Source organism: Pseudopipra pipra, chromosome 1, assembly GCF_036250125.1.
Source record: "Pseudopipra pipra isolate bDixPip1 chromosome 1, bDixPip1.hap1, whole genome shotgun sequence".
Lineage (NCBI taxonomy): Eukaryota > Metazoa > Chordata > Aves > Passeriformes > Pipridae > Pseudopipra > Pseudopipra pipra.
The window spans coordinates 120,804,192-120,821,641 of record NC_087549.1 but is presented as its reverse complement, the minus strand read 5'-3'; the positions used below and the strand labels follow the sequence as shown (position 1 = coordinate 120,821,641).

At 39.3% G+C, this 17,450-nt stretch overlaps 1 protein-coding gene and 1 long non-coding RNA gene across 8 annotated transcripts in view; one reads left to right on the top strand and one right to left on the bottom strand.

The window, feature by feature from the left end:
* CREB5 (cAMP responsive element binding protein 5) overlaps positions 1 to 17,450 on the top strand; it is a 255,993-nt gene that overhangs the window by 78,376 nt on the left and 160,167 nt on the right. For all 6 annotated transcript variants that reach the window (XM_064674167.1, XM_064674143.1, XM_064674184.1 and 3 more), the window contains one exon: positions 3,160 to 3,332. In XM_064674167.1, coding sequence (XP_064530237.1) covers positions 3,160 to 3,332 — 173 coding nt within the window. The remainder of the gene's footprint in view (positions 1 to 3,159; positions 3,333 to 17,450) is intronic.
* Positions 8,310 to 14,707, bottom strand: LOC135423695 (uncharacterized). Of its 2 annotated transcripts, none has more exons than XR_010434886.1 (3): positions 14,356 to 14,707; positions 11,214 to 11,379; positions 8,310 to 8,557 (listed from the first exon to the last, which is right to left on the bottom strand). It is a non-coding gene; the product is annotated as an uncharacterized LOC135423695 (long non-coding RNA). The 2 variants fall into 2 exon arrangements; XR_010434897.1 differs by having other exon boundaries at positions 8,310 to 8,554; positions 14,356 to 14,706.

The following is a 17,450-nucleotide window of genomic DNA, read 5'->3' as shown; positions in this document are numbered from 1 at the left end:
GAGCTGGAGGATAACGAAAAGGGGAATCAATGAGATGTCATTTCTGGATCCCTGGTGGAAGAGCATGCAGAGCTCCTTAAAAGTAGAGCTGGAAGCAGCCTAACCAAGCAACAATTCAACTATAAAGTGGAGGTCTTTGTTTAAGCCAACGTTGCTGAATTTTTCCTGTTTCTGTAAGGGCCAAAAGCTGAGCCTTCAAGGAGCTCATTAATATCCTATCCAGACCCATTCAGAACCAGATGCAGAGCTCCACACAGCAAGGCCATTTTGGGAGTTCTGAAGACTGCCTGCATCACACACAGAACGAGCCTAGTCTTGCTGTGCTGGTGATACAGAGTCGTTCTGCATGTCATGATGCGTACAAGGAGATCAGATAGGCTTAGTGTCAGATCTATTGTGCATTACCTTACTGCCATTTTTCAAAGCATAGGTATTGTCATTAAAGTATGAACTTGCTTGAACTTCTCTTTAAATTCACAGGCATCTCACCAATGTAAATTATTCTGAGATGGCCAAATCCTTTTCTTATGAATGTCAAGTCATGCTGAGTTTGATGTTTTGTTGGGAAATCTCAGGTTTTTACTTGGAAGCATAAAGGTATAATTTCTGCCCAACAACAGTTGCATTACTGAGAAGAATAGATCTCTGCATTGACAGATTTTCGTTCTGCCTTTGCTTTCCATGCATCACTTATTTAGCCTACTTTCTGAAAACAGGCAGTTTATTGGGAATTGTTAACACTTTGAAACTGTATTTCAAGTTTATGCATGTAAGCTAACAATTACAATGTCTTATGGGCAAGCAAAATTTTCCATGCCCATCATAATTTATTGTACCTTAGAGAGCTCTGGAATTATAAGAGAAAATGGGAACAGAAGGAAAAGAAAATACCAAATCTAGGAGCACAGTCATCAGATATTAAATCTTCAAGTTCTGCCCTGCCATGGTACAAAAAAGTCCAGTAAAAATTTGGGCAAATTCCAGAGAAAGGCTTTCTGAATCCTGGGCAGTTTCATGCCGATGCTCTGGTCTCATGCAGACAGCCCTCTTTGGAAACAAGGCAGGCGTGTGTGCTGGCAATGGCAAAGGCACTGCAGAACAAACTCATTGTGGTGACTGATGCTTTTCGTCTTTGCTGCTCCCATAGATATACAGAGGTACAAGTACTGTATGCCTCTCCTCAATTTAATATTTGCTCTGTTAAACATACTACTGAAAGCAAACAGGCAATACAGAAATAATTGGGAGCATTCAGAAACTGTGGAGGCAGTGTAAAGGAGAAATTAAATGAGGATGAACTTTGAAACAAGTAAATATCACACATGGATAGGTTTTAATTGAAGCACCGGTACCTGATATAAAAGGAGAAGCTTCAGGAAGTGATAGCATTAAAATATTTACTTGCACATGGATAGATATAAGACCTGCTTTTGCAAAATCTTGTAATGATCAAAAAAGTCAGTGCAAGTTTGAATTCTGAGATTTTATATATATATATATATATATTTTAAACTGAGCAGGTTTTTCATCAGAAAACAGTAATCTGTTGAAGAAGTGACATTTAAATAGGAATGTGGTGGAAGAGGGAGAATTTCTTTTGGAAAAGTTTCCATATATCTAAGGTTACTGCCTGATGGTCATGACATACTACTGTGCTATGATAAATTAGGGTTAAGGTCCTTGGTCTGGCTTCCTCTTGCAATTCATGCTCCTTAAGTGAATACTTAAGAGAATAAGGAGCTCCTAGACCTGATTTGTAATGTGTAAATTATTTACTGGAAGAGGAATTCATAGCTTGGGTCTTCTTAATTCTGTGTGAGTGGTCTAACCATGCGACTGTAGGCAGCACCTCTGCCTCTTTATGTGTTAATGAAGAGTGGAACAACTCCTGTAAAAGAAGCAGAGATTCCTGTGTCCACGCTATCCTGGAAATCACATGAAATATATGAAAACTGGGAGATAGGGGAATGACAGATAATGCTTTTAATTTGGGTCCTCTAATTATTAGCTCTCCTTTCCCATGAGAAATATCAGAATACAATCTTTCTTTTAGGTCTAGGATTCAACATATTGTCTGCCTTTTCTGTCTTCCACGTTTGATCGGAGCTCTGAATTTCCTTTCTCACCAACTTTATCTATTGGTTTTTTTGTGGGGGGTTTTGAATGAAATATAACTTTGGGTTTTTTAATCCTGAGTATTGCAGTGGTCAGGGAGATGCTTTGTCTGAGTCTTGGTGGCAGTGTGCATATAAAGGTGTTTTTTTTCCCCTTCTCCTCAGCCATAGCATGAAGTGACAATGGAAAGTTTTTTTCCTCTTGCTGTTAACAATCCACATGTTGATGCCTGATAGGAAAAATAATGCTCTCAAGGATACCATACTTTTCATATGTATACACTGTGGGTTATCTCTGGCTCGAGACTTTTATTTGTTTTTAAATGCAGGCCAAGTCAAACCCTGCAGTTTAGCAGCAGTGTGTATTGAATGTACAGCCATAACAGGAGAGAAGTCTTATTCCATGATTCCTTCCTTAATAGTATCCTGGTCTCTTGTGGCTTGTTTGCTCAGTGGATATGAGATATCTGTGAAATTTTTTTTGTAAGAACCTTTTAAGAGCTCTGAACTACCTGAAGCAAAGGTTATATATGTGAAAATACAGTGTTATTATTCTAACCCTCTGGGATATTATTGCTCTACAAAATATACGGAGGCTAATAGAAATGGCTGTTTCATGATGTATGGGATACTGTTTGTTACTCTATAACTGTAAAACTTGATTTGCTTGTCAGTCTAAGCAGACCTAGTACACACTAAACAACTCATGCAGTAAATCAAGGTATCCTGCACTCATATGGTGTTCAGTTAGGAGAATATGTGCTGAATATCCCCATTATAAATCACAAGACAGAATCACAGAAGAGTGATTAGTCAACTTGAGGGTATTTTTCTGTTTATGTTGCCCTTGAAAGTATAAATAGTTATTTTTCGTTTCTTTATCATTGTAGGTTATAACGAGATCTATGGACTTGGGATTTACCAGGATCCATGTTGTTGATACTTTCAGATTTCTAATTGTACTCCTGTAGAACAGAAAACCAAGATAAGACATTTATTTCTTTTCATTTTCTTCTACCATCTCCCATTTCCCTTCTTTTCACAGAATATCTCCATGCATAACACAGTTGGAGGAGCAATGGCAGGACCTGGATCTCACCAGCTGACAAACACAAGAATGCCAAACCATGACACCAGCGTTGTGATTCAACAAGCCATGCCATCTCCACAGTCCAGTTCTGTCATTACACAAGCACCTTCCACAAATCGACAGATTGGGTGAGTCCATTTCCGTTTTCTCATTTCTCCCATTCTCTGGCTCCAGCAGCTGCATGTAGGTCCAGATGTTGTCCTCGTGGTTCTTAAAGTTCAGCTGCATGCAGGACCAGATGTTGTTCTTGTGGTTTTTGAGGTTACAGTGTTTGCACTTGACCCTGCCAGCATGCAGCAAGGACCCCTGCAACCTGTGTTGCAGACTGTGAGGGAATGGCCAGGTTATTCCAGACCTGACACTCTGGTTCAAAAAGGGCAGAATGCTATACTTGTTGGGAAGTCTGCATTCTCCATCCAGTTTTTTGTTTTTATCTTCTTATATTCAAAGTTCATGTTTCTCTAACTGCTCTGGAAAGAAAAAGTGTTTGTGAAGCTGATCCTTTCACTTCCTTCCATGGGAGTTCAGGGTTCTCTGTGGGATTGGGCTATTTTCTATGTACTCTGTTTAATTAAGGAATGCTAGAAGACAAAAACACCATAAAAATAAATGGAGTTTGGCACAGTGATCTCTGTGAACAGTTGCTCAATCTGTGATTATGGATCCATATTTATTACCATAAATTGACAGTATGGATGCTTATTGTATTGCTTTGAATGCCAACTGTGTGCTCATGTTTAGAGAACTGTGTGAACAAAACCATCCATGTTTTGTACACTTGGTTACTTCCAGCAAGCGTGAGGTTCTTGAAGTCACAATAACTTGTTTTTAATTCTACAGAAACTGCCCAGATGGCTTGAGGGTATAGTTTTTCATCACATGGCTCTGAGAATCTGGGAGGTTTTATGCATGAAAATGTATGGATAAAAAGATATATTAGTGGACTAAGAAAGAAGCAGCAGTCTAGATTCATTATCTATCATTTGTAATTTGGTCACATCCATTATATGGTAGGTGCCCCAGTCATCATCTAAATAATTGATGATCAACTTGCAGTCCCTTCAGAGTAAAACTGAAAACTCAAAATCCAGTTATTCTTGTGTTTCTTTCAAGATTCATGGTGGTTGGGGGAGGATGTAGGCCACAGGCTCTATGTAGTCCATGGTAGCAGGGATGGCCCAGGGCACTGACCTCTCCGGAAGGGTTACCCAGTCATGCACAGAACATGGATTCCATCTGCTGCTCCAGTTTTTTGCTCCTGGCCAAGCTCCTCTATTTTCATTTTTACTACTGTTTCAGGATTTGGTTCTTAATGCATAAGTCTGATAGGATAGGTCAGGTAAACATATTTGATAGATGTGCCTTTGTATGTGTTACATATTAACAAAACACAGTATTCACTGAGATTTCGTGTGCAATACAATTTGCCTATGAATCCAAGAAAGTGTTTGTCTTATATATATGTCTCATTCTGTTCATGGACAGGGGGTTGGGAGAGAGGGAGGGAGGAAGAAACACTTTCTTTTACAGTTTTAGAAAGAAAAACATTAACTAATGCCATTATTTGCGTTAAAGATGATTAAGCTCCTGTTCGAATTGTGACTTAATAGGTCTAGTGGTAATTATAATCCTAATTAAAAACATTAAAAAAACCCAAACAACTTTTAATACGCAGTGGTGAGGTGTTTTATGTGGGACTGTACTTGGCTTCCAAACAATTGTTTCCATATAATGAGAAAAAAACTGCGTGTGGTTTTGCAAGACCCTGTCAGTCAGGTTTTAAGTTTGTGTTGGTTTGGGGCCATGGTGATTAGAATCTCCAAAGTTAGAGGGGTTGTGGATAAAAGGGCCTTTTCCTAGTCAGTGGTGTGTGTCATTTGGGAAATTTTGTCATGACATATCTTAATTCTTCCCTGTGACTGAAACACACAAACGTTTCCTAAGTCTGAGTCTAAAGCTGCTTTATTGGGAAGCAACTGTCAAGCATTTTAGTCTCTGTGTGAGTTGGTGTGTGAATGAGACTTATGGTGTGACTCCCAACATACTCTGTTCCCCATTCTTCCCTCTTCCTAGGAGGTTTTGTTTTTTGTTCATGGTGTGTCCTAGGAGATAATTGCTACATTTTCAACTTCATTTACTTGCCAAAGTGTTGAGCATCCTTGTTTGTCCTCTTTTCCCTCAGTCTTTTCTCTGTGGTGTGTTTTATTTATTCAAAGAGAATATCTTGTCATTTCCATTTATCTTCATCTTATCCTTCCAAATGTGCTAAGAATTATATCCAAGACTCTTTCATGAGGAATACAGACTGGACAATGGTTTTGGTATAGACAACTGAAGAAAAATCCAGATAGATTCAGAAAATATTTGAGTTCTTCAAAGTTTGGTTGTTTTGATTTGGCCTTACAAAGTTGAGATGGTTCAGCTGTTTAACAAGCCCAAATTCTGAAGTGCTCAAATCAGTGAGTTTTGATTGGGTTCTCCTTTTTTAAAATCATCCGAAGCTACCCCAAAGGGCAGATGAGTCCTTACCATGAAGAATTGTTCCAGGGAATATGCTTTTTAATGAGCAATAAAACCCTCAGAGAGCAATTGGGTAAAACTCTCATTGAGTTCTGTAAGAACAGGATCAAGCCCTAAAGGTTATATAGAACCATCTTGTAGCAATATTCTGATTTTTATCACAACCACAAATATTTTAGTGTCAGACTATGGCCAAGCCACCTGCAAATGTTTATGATGGCCTTACTCCAATGAAAACAGGGAACAGCAATGAAAGTCTTCATTTAGCCCCTGTTCATAGGCTGGGCTCTAGTAATAGAGAATGGGACCCACCTGTGCCCGCACACAGCTCGTTTCATGGTGAGGAGTGGGTGAGTTTATAGCAGCTGACATTCCCAAGGGTTGTAAGTTTTCCCTACTTTCATCTCTCCTCTTTCTCCCTCCGTCCCTTTCCCTCCTTCCCTCCATGCCTCTCTTTTTTCCTATCCCCTACTCTGGGGTCTTGCATATAAAATGCGATATTGACACAATGCATGGGAAAACAGGACAGAATGAGCATTGCTGGGCAAGCCTTACTGGCACAGCATATATACACACATTGTTTCAGGTAGTAAGCCTCAGATACTACTGAACAGGCATCCAGGCAGATTAGTCAAAAAAAGAGAAGAGCATGAAGTTTATTAACTTTAAAAATAAGACTGAGTGCAGTCTCACTTCCCTCTTATCGTGTGTATTTTGTTGAGAACAAAGAGCAACATTACCATTACAGCAAAATGGCAGCTCAGATAGTATTTGTTTGCTAAGGCAGTCTCTAACCTCCTTGCCATCCCTCCTCTCTGTCTGCCAAGGCTTCAGCATGTGGGAGGAATGCTGTAACTAGTAACTACTTGTGCCGATGAAAAATCAGTTGAGGAACACTTAGCAGTGAAGGGTGTCTTTGGCTGATTAATAGCACATCATTTTGAGATAAGATACATGGAGGGAAAGCAGTAAGGCATATGGAGGAAGGGAAGAAAAAAATGATATAAGACATACATTTGTCATAGGTATAGAAAAGCAGATAAGCTGAATCAGCTTGAGATATGGGACTCTGAACTAAGCTGTACAACAGCAGTGCTTGTCTTCTTTTTTAAAATAACTCCATTTTCTGTGACTGAGTATATAGCAATGTGTGAAAATTCTGGTCAGACAAATTGGTCACAACACAGTATGCTGGTTGCTTTATCTGCACATCTTTTGCTAGGAAAGATGTGTTTTTCAGACTATCAAATACTGCAGGTAGCTGCAACCTAACAGCTCAGCATTCCTGGAGAAGGTAACCTCCTTTCAAACTAGTTTTTCAAGCTAGTATTGGACATAACTAGTAATTGTTCCATCTTGAAACTCACTGGTACAGCTCTGCAGCTCATAGAGAATATGGGAGGATTGAGGGTTGCCACAGATGCAGCAAGTTGTTAACATTGTACTAAATGGAGAGAGAGAGTTTCAGTGAACTCAGGCTCCAAAGTGAACATAAAGCACTAACAATGTGATGTAGATTATCTGTTTTTAGTGTTCTAGAGCATTTTTAATGAGATAAGGTGATCTTCTGGCACAGCATCAGAAGGGGAAAATTTCAACCACATTTGGTGAAATGCAAGCAGGTAGGAGAAGGCAACAAAAGGGGTTTGGAAGATGCCTCTGGTGCCTTGATGTACTGAAGAAGCATGGTACTAGCGGAAGAACAGCCTTTCAGTCCCCACACGCAGCATTCATTTTAATATCTATGCACTGTCTTCCTGTCCCTCTCTCTTCTCTCTCATGATGCCATATATCTCTCTGTGGTTCCAGTTTATCGTCTTTTCATGGGGTTTAATGCTTTTCAAACAGAGGGATGTGGGAAATGGAGTAGTCAGGAAAACTGCCTGTAATGGGACTAACAGAGGTTTGGTGACACAGTGAAGAGCAGACTCATTGTGACTGGTCTTGGCGATTTGGAAAATGAAAAAAAGCTTCTCAGTCCTAAACTCCTCAGTATGGGGCAAAAGGATAGATCATCTCTGTGGCAAGCACAGGATTTTTATGGTAGTGCAAGATATCTGAGACTGCAACTGCTGATTAAGTTCTCAGAGAATACTGCTATCATCCTTTATAGCTTGATGAAACAGAAAAGACTCCTATAAGAGACAATCATGGGCAGAAACCCTTCCATAATGAAGCTAGTTTTGGAAGGCACTTGAAATAGGTCGGTGACTGAGAAGGATCTTTGTATCAAATGACCACTCAGTCACTTTATCAAGTCCATTCCACAGTTTTGGTTGCGCAGGATGTAAGAACATCAGTTAGATCACTGGACGGGGAGGAAAAGGGATTGGTGGGAAGAGAGAGAGCATCTGAGAGTGTCATTCTGTCAAAATTTTATTTTTTTCTGTCTTTGTACTCAACGTTGGGCTTTAATTGCTGTTTAATCTTCCTGCTTCTTTTTCTTCTGTTTATGCTAAGATACGTTTTCTGTAGTCCTTTCTACTACCTTGGCCAACCTTAACACGGAATTCCATCAAGCCACTTGTGCACAGCCACGAGCCTCTGGGAAGCTCAGAATTACATAGGAAATGATTACAAGAGTGTCTTTCTCAGAAACAAGTTGTCTCATAGCTTACATTTAATAGAGAGGGTGATGAGGGAGAAAATGAAATGGATCCGTTCAAGCTGTTCATCCGTTTTAGCAAGCTGCTGCCCAGGTCCACACATTGATCTGCAGATCAAACTGTGCTGCTCTCTCTGTGATGTTTAGAAGCTCTGTCTGCTCCCCAGCCTCCTCTCTTGTTTGCATTGGCGTGCTCAGGACCAGCTGACTCAATCTCTCCTGACACTGCTGAGTCAGGAAGAAAAAGAGCAAACGGCACTAGTCTGTGTGTCAGGCACAGGGGTGATTGCTCACAACTTCTCTCTTCTATCCCCAGCCACACACTCCCATGCCTTCCAAAAACTCTTTCTTACTGTAAGGTCTAGTTTGGGGCTGGAAAGTACCAACCTATGTCAAGGTGACTTTTGGGGGTCTGAAAGTAGGATCATTAGCTAGGTAATAAATAACCTGTCAACCTGGAATAGAGAGAGCTTAGTGTGTTTCTTATCTGACTTAAGTCAACTGTTCCTTGAAATTTATGTGCTTGTTATACATGTTGATTAAATTTATTAATGAACACAGTATTTTGTGCTTCATATTTTCTACTTGACAAAATTCCTAAGCTTGTTAGAAATGTTGCTTTCTCATAGCAAGAACACACACACAAAAACGTATCAGGGATATTGTGTGATCTACTGGCCACTGACTCTCATTAGGATTGTTGTCTTTCATTATGGAGACCAGCCCTCTCCTGATGGTTGTTTGAGATAGGCAGCAAAACCACACTCAAGCCAATTCTCATGCAAGTTGTTCCTAAGAAATGGATCATGATCTTTCTGTCCTGAAAAGCTTGTCCCACCCAAGAACTATAGGAAAGAAATGTCAGAATAGTGTACTGCACCCATAACTGTATCTGAACAGAAATACTGAACTTTCATAGGCATTGGTTGGCTCTCACATCAGAGAAAGTCATAAATAGGACTTAAATGTGATATACAGAACTTGAAGAATCTAGCATTTATTCCTTAATTTTAGTGGTTGATATCTCTTACATACCTCCCATATATATATCTATCTATCTAATACACACTGTATAAATCTTTAAAGGTGTAATCAAAATTTATAGGCAGAGCTTCTGATTTATATGACTTTTTGAACTAAAACAGATGTAAAATCATTTTTGGATGGAAGAGGATCTCAGAGTTGCTGTGGGTTTGATATGACAGATCAAGCTTTCCTAGACCAGAAAAAGCTCATTAGAGCTCTCTCTGCTTAGCTAAATCACATAGCTCTGTTCTTCATCAAGGCTTTGCACTTAACATGCCCTGATGCATGATTCCAGTATGTGTTTTATCCAAGTGTCAGCCTGTTTGACAGGTAACTAAGCCACAGTAAAACTCTAACTCGAACAATACAGATTTAGGTTGTTGTAAGGCTTTCTTTTTTTTTTTTTAATTTCTTTTCATTTAAGAGCATAATTCACAGGTTCCAGAGAAATAGCAAGCTTTGGGATGCTCTCTTACACCATATCAGTTCAGAGATGGGCTTAAAGGTTTGCTGGGCATGGCACAATTGCTATAATGAGTGAGTAAAAAGGGAAGACAAACAACTCTAATAAAACTTTAGTTGCTCACTGAGAAGTTATGTTTGTACCTATTCCAAGAAGGGAATTGGCACTGATGTACTGAACAGATAACACATTGATTTTACATGGTTTGTCTCACTGGTGTTTTTTGGGTTTTTTTTAAATGGTTGGAAATTTTGTTTGTTGTTTTGTTTTGGTGTTTGTTTGTTGGTATTTTTGTGTTTTTGTTTGTTTGTTTGTTTTAATCGGGTGCCTGGATGAAAACCAATTACTATAGTTCAGAGAAAAATGCCTGGGGGAAATTATAGACTATGTGTAAAGTATATGGATCCTATTTTACCACCTGTAAAAGTAGGCCTCCTTATTAACTGATGAGTTGAGTTTTCAAAATCAATGGTACAGTATAGTCCCATTTAGGGACTATATAGTTCTGTTTATACTTATGGACGGGCCAAATACACATTTAAAAAAAAAGCAGTCTAAAAAAACCCCAAAATACCAACAATTTAAATCAAGGGGATAGATAAATCTAAGACGACAACATCATGAAAATTAGTTCTTTTTAAAAAATGAAATTAATCTTGATTTAGACGGAAAAAATAATTTAAATAAATTTGTCATTTTAGAGACCTTCTAACAAAGTTTCACATGGTAAATCATAAGTTTAAATTCTTTCAGCACTTTTCAGCAAAAAATTGCTGAGTTGAACAAGGCACTGATGGCTAGACAGAACCTGCAGGTAGATTGAGAGTGCAGGAAGAGTGTTCCTTGGAAGAAAGAACAAATTAGAGGGTGTATTTTAGAAACATTTGCTGCTATGACCATCTGTATTCTGCCAACAGAGACGTTTATTCTGAGCTCACATAAATGAAGTGGAATTTTGCCAGTAAAAAAAGGGGTTGTGTTACTCCAGTCATAGGATCCAGGTCCTAATTGGTTTATGAAATGAAAGGAGCAATCTTTGAGCTATTACCAGTTTCCTCTGCTGCAAGTGAAGTGAATCGCAGCTGTTCTGATAGGGTCCATAAAACTTGTTGAGGTAATAAAATGTTTGCAGTGAACACTTCTCAAAATGAGTGAAATCTAAATCCCTAGCTTATTTGACAGTATTAAGAGAATTGAATACACTTCCTGGGGAATTCTGAATATTATGTTACTTTTATCTAGTTCTCTAACTATATGAGCCAGGCTCACTATTGCTGTAAATGTGAGGGCTCAAAGCAATTTTCTTCTTTTTTAACCCTACAGATTGAAATGCAATGTGTACACATATACATATGTGATACAAGAAAAAGTTGTGTTTATTGTTCATTTTCTAACCTGTGTTGCTTGTGTCTTTATACTTTTCTGTTCCCTCATCTCTTGCTTTTTTTGGTGAGATTTAAAAAAAAAAAAAGGCATGGTTAGCATCAAATGATCCTACACAGAAATACTTCTGGTGCTCCCTTTGATCTTCGTAAGTCTTCTTCAAGCAACTGAGAATTTTCTAGAACTGGTTGGAAGTCAGATATGTTAATTCTAACTTCTTAGCAGAGCAGTTGTTCTGAACTATTTGTTCAGTTCGTGGTGGTTTTGAGAGTGATTACATACATCCAATAGTCCCTAAAGATCTCTGACGTGGGTTCAAATCCAACCTGACATCTTTGGGATCACTGTATACATTGAGGAATCCACAATTTTCCTTGAAAACCATTCAGTGTTTGTTTAGAGATATGTTGTTCTTCTCAGCATTCCCAGCATTAAGCATGTTTATTTAGGGTTGCTTTTTCCTTCTTCCCCCCTCGTCAGCCCCCCCTCCCCCCGGTATAGAAATATCTGTGATTGCCCAAACAAAGACAGGGTGATCACACCTTTGATAGTAAGATGACCTAAAAAGAATACAAATAGATATACATACTGAGAAGTTTCTTGGAGTAATGAATTGGGTTTCCTGGTTGGTTAACCTGGGCTTGCAGCTCACACTGCTGTGAGCGTTCCCTTTCACACCTGCAGCTGGACATTTAGACAACATATTAGTCCTTGTATGGTGGATGTTGCTTGTCATATCTTAGATAAGTTGTTGTCTGAGGTGTCTAGAGAGTGATCAGCCACTACAATTCAGCTGCAAGGTGCTGCCCTCTGACCCTTTAAGCACTTTGGAAGCAAGTGCTAGCTACAGTTGAATATCTGGCTTCCTTTTCTGACACGTGGTTTCTCATGCTGTCCCTGGCTTGGAACATGCAGTAGGGTTGTCCCAGGTATTGCATAGAAAAATGTGTAAGAGATATAAAAATCTGAATAGTGATGCTCTCCTGGAGCATCTGGACAGAGCTGCGTGCAGAAAGCTTTCCTGACGTACTCATGGCTGAAGCTTGTGTTCTCAGCAAGTGTTTTTGAGCTGTTATTGGAAACTGTCCCTGGTGAGATGAACTGCTGACTTAATGTGTGTGAAGGAATCTCTCTTTGGATATGCTGGACTCCATTAATTCATTATTGATGTGAGTAGTTGATGTAGCTTTTTTGTGCAGCAGATGTAAATGAACATAAAGAAAGTGGGCAAAAGGCAGCAGTAGTTTTTAAATATTCAAACAAGAAAGTCTTAAACTCAACAGGCTGGTATGGATGACTGATTCTGGTTGATATACAGCTACAACATTTGAAGACATGAACTGTCGCTGATAATCAAAGGAGATCAAATTTGAACAGATTTCATATTATTTCTCTCAATTTGTGCTTGTTTCGAGTGGTTTTGTTTGTCTGAGATTACATGGCACAGGTAGTAAACTAAGTCCAGACTGAAGATATGTAGCCAGTAGATTATCTAATCAGAGCCTATTAATACAGACATCAAGTGGAAGAGTTCTGTGAAAATGTTGCCTCTTTACAATTAATTGCCTTTTTAGTCTGCTTTAATTTCTTCTTTCTCTGCAGTCTGCTCCAGGACCACAGAGGAAAGAGACCTAGAGTGTTGTTGAATTGTTTCTGATCTATAGGGAAGTAAAAGAGGAAGCAGAATAATATTTCTACTGTGAAGTAGCAAAGGAAGTTGGGAGAAAGGAGTCAGTGAGTTCCTTTTGTGCCATACTAAATGGATGTGGAGAAAGATATGGATTCTGGGCTCCATGACAGGGAATAAAATCCATACTTGCTTCCAAATTTTCCCCTGGCCTCTATATAGTTCTATTGTTCCAATAAGAAATTTGTGGCTCAGAGGATTTATTCAAAATCTATATAAAACATAATAGGCAAAGTTCATTCCAGAATCCATCAAGTTAAACTATATTTCTCTGTGGGGAAAGCTGGGGTCCCTTCCAGTCTGGTCTTTTTCTGTACACAGTTTAGTAGCATGGAGCTTTTTGTTGCACGTTAATGCAAATCAAGGGTTGTGGGGCCCTAAGTCCTATAAAGCAAATGCTAGAAACAATATTGGACTCAAGCAGAACCCATAAATGCAGAGGGAAGCAAAACCCCATATATAAAGGAAAACAGGGATTGAGAACAAAAGCACAAAACCACATTTCAAGCCTCAAGGGGAAAAAAAATCAATTTTTGTTTTGGAAGAAGCATCCTTGGAAATGTTCAATTTTCCTTATGACCAAGTTGGGAAGCTGTAAGCTGTGTCCTTGAAGAGGGTGTAAATGACTCTAAGACAAAAAAACTGTTCTGTGTTACAATAAAACCCCGCCACTGAGGTATAAATTTTCTTCTTACTCCTCCCCCTTGCCCAGAACAGGAAAATAGAGACACCCCTGCCATGTTTACAGGCCCTGCCTTGTTATTTGCATGATGGCAACACAGCTCTTAGCTCTCTGTCCAACACTGCTTATTGGAAAAACCTGGAAATAATTAAGGGACCTCATTTGTTATTGCTCATATATTCACCGGTGGAAATTACTTGGGAGGACAGTTCTACTGGTACAGAACAATGCTCAGTAATAGAACTGTAGAAAAAATGACAAAAACAACAGCTTTGAGGAATGGGATTTAAAATATTAGCCTAAAAATTTTGCTACATTGGCTTTGAAAGGGTTTATGTGTGTGTGTGTGTGTGTGTGTGTGTGTTTTCCAGTAGGGAAAACAGAATGTAATTTGCCAGAACTAGATGACTTGCAATGTTTTGACTTATTACTGATTTACTTACTTGAATGAAACTTATGAATTACAGTGGAAGTTTCAGTTGAGTAATGTTCAATATTGGGTTGTTTTATTACTGGGTCTGCTGAGTGTTTCTTTCTATGGTATCTTCTTCCAAGACCTATGGGCACTGTGAATCTTTTTCATGTTACTTTTTCAAAATCAAGGCAGTGCATTGCAAAACCAAGAAAACCATCTAACCAGGCAAAGGGACTTTTAGTATTTCAGCACACTGCTCCTTTTCTACCTACATTTCTCCTGAGCTGTCTGCTTAATTCCAGATCTGCTCCCACAAGCTGATACAGGTCTATGTTTACAAGTTGGGTCACAGGATATGAGGTGAATGTACCTGTTGTACAGTGCCTTCCATGTTGATGCTGAGATATTGATGTGCTTTTCTGGGTGGGAAGCAGCAGTTCTGCTGTTTCACTCGAGCAAGGCATATGGCACAACATAGTGCAACAGAGAGGAGGGTTGATGAGTGAATGATGACTCATCAAGGGAACACAGCATAGGAAAAAAGGAAAAAATCAACAATCTGAAATCAGCTTAAGATCAGTATCTGAAGATTTCAGACTTTGTTGGAATTTCTGTTCACAGTTCCTTCTCTGTTACATAGTGTGTTGGATGCATTCTCTGTTGTGACATTTGCTGTGGCATTGTGAGGCAAACATCTGCATGCATGCTCATGCAGGTTTTCTAGGAGACACGATCACTTATTGTTGCACTTAGGTGCTCTTGTTCCCTCCCGTTCTCTCATCTTACAGAGTTGCAAGGGCAAAAATCTTTTAATATGAGTTGTGACTTTTCTACTCCCAGTTCAGTGGTGGCTCCAGGGTTCAAACTTGCAGCCTCAGAATGAACCAGGCTAAAGGGCCGTTACTGTCAAGAATAAAGCCATGTACTGTAACTGAGGGTAATCAGTTTGGATCACATTCGCAGATTCTTTGTATTAGCTTTATCAGGTCAGGCCATCAGAGAGCAGATAGACAGGTAAGACCAAAAGACCTCTGAACCCAATTAAAGTTGTACCACAAAGAAATCAAATTCATGTGGTTTACATTTCAGAAAGTTACATTTGGTGAGCTGTACTTACTTTTATTCTGTAATGTAATGCAGACCATGTGAACATTTGAAACGCTTTTAACAGTTAAACCAGCTCAAATAACACAGAACCAGAGCAGCAATAAAGAATGAATTAAGACTGATTGCAACTACAGCCAATTTTTTTTCCTCATAAAGAAATATAAATGACTGATACATTTAAAAACTACCATATATATAGTAATTTTTTCTTCAACTTTTAGCTTGAAAATAGCCATTCTCTTATCTTTTAAAATAAACGTTTGGTTTAAAAAGCAATCCTAAACCCACAGTCTTTTATTTGCAGTGTTTCAGGGTGAGTTTGGATGTGCTGTGGAACCACTCGTATTCCCAGTGATGCACATAGTTTGGGAATTGGTCATACAGCTCTGAGATAATCCTGAGGAGCTGACATTTGAAATACTTGCCACAATAAGAGCATGAGCATGAGAGGATAAGAAAATTTTGCAGTCCCCTTTCTTAAAACCAACAGATGTGTCTGCAGCTTTTCATTCACAAACACTCCTTGCTTGCTGACATTAGATAGGCTTTATGTGTGAAGCAAATAAAGGTTCAACTGGTGCACACTGCTATGCGTTCAGTTTTCCTATTTGCCAAACAAAAGAGTCTGAATCAAAGTCCTGAAGACTCCAGAGGACTCAGCTGGCGGTGGACAGTGCCAAATGCACCTATGTCCTCCATCTAACTTCAGGAAAGTGATGTGGTTTACATACAGAGGGAACAAAGTGACTGGATTGCTTAGCAACAGCATCATTCAGTTGGATCAGTAATTTTTGGTCTGTAACAATGATGTTTTAGGACTCTGGGAGATCTTCCCAGCACTGGAAAAAGAGCTTAGGCCCACAGCTCTTGGCTATGTGTTACGTTCTCTCCTGAGGAAAGAACTTACTAGGACCCCAACACTTTCCTGGTTTCTCCAAAACACTGAAATGCAAAGCTCTTGCAATTCTGCTTTCTGGCACAGAGCCACCTGGCTATCAGCAGCCAAGCCCATCTTCCTGGCTCTGGAGGACGACTGCTATCCTGAGTGGATATAGCTGCTTTCCCTCAACAGCTGTCCTGATGTGCCCGTGTACAACAGTTTTCCTTACTGTTCCTTGTGTAGAGCAGGCTGTTCTCCTGTCTTTGTCCCTCCTTTTCCCATAAGCTTTTTGGGCTGATATGGCAGAAAGGGCATTCAGGCATGGGGCTCTCAATTTGGCTTGATTGAAAGTTAAGGTGGTATATCACCCACACTCTTTTGTGCTGCTGTCCTTTCCATGGGCCACAGACAGAAATTCAGAAACTGTCCTCCTCTCCCCGGGGTGAGCACCTTGAACATCTGCTCTGATGCTTACTCCTCAGAAGCAGACAAATAGAGAGGAAAGACCTATATGGATTTTTTCCCCTTATTTTTTTCCTTCTTTTAAATCTTAGTTAAAAATGTAGCAGATTGCTTGCTTTCTGTGACGGATTCTTCCTTGTATCACCATTCCCAAGCAGTGGGTGATGTACTGCTCATGAAATGCAAGCTGTTTCAAAGTGTTAGTGCAGGAAACTGGGGCTACCATTGCCAGTTCACAGAAGGGGTGGGACTGGAAGAAAATCTGCACCACCACCAACGCACAGAGATTGTTCTACTATGTGTGGACCAAAACTGGTGGAGTAGAAAGGAACACACTCCCTGCTTTCTCTCACTTTTGCTATATATGGGGTTTGGCAGAGTAGTTTGAGATGCTTGCACGGAACTAGGAAAAGAGGGATATATCCTGGGAAGGTTAAATGGTTGCTACTTCTAACACTGCCCTCTCACTCAAAGATGAAGAAAACCAGAAGACTTTGACAAGTTCTTTAGAGAACAAACACTGTAAATGGGGAAAACATTTTAAGTTCTGACTATAAGAACAACAGAACGTTCATGAAAGAATAGATAAAATCAAGCGGATGTTGGACAGAGAGCAATGCCAGACATTGTTAAAGTGCTAGTCTTGTCCTAGGAGAGTTCACTTTGGTTTCTTGTTCACCACTGATTTCTTTATGAACTTTGGCAAATTTCTTGGCCCATCTGAGAATCAGTTCACCAACTGTAAAATATGAAAAGAAATACTCCCTCACCTTGCAGAAATATTAAAAAGGATGTAGCTATTGCAGGAGCAGAAGGTAAATAGGTTCCTCTCATATAACGTCTTGAACATTTGATGTAATTAAACATCAGAATTTTTCTCAATGTATAGTTCTTTGCCCCAGAAATAGAGAAGAATTATAGTGTTATGCAATCATCTAAGAGAACTTGCTATTAATTTCCTGGAAGCTAAAATAAACTGCTGAAGATTCTTTAAACAGAGTGAGAAAAATGAGAAT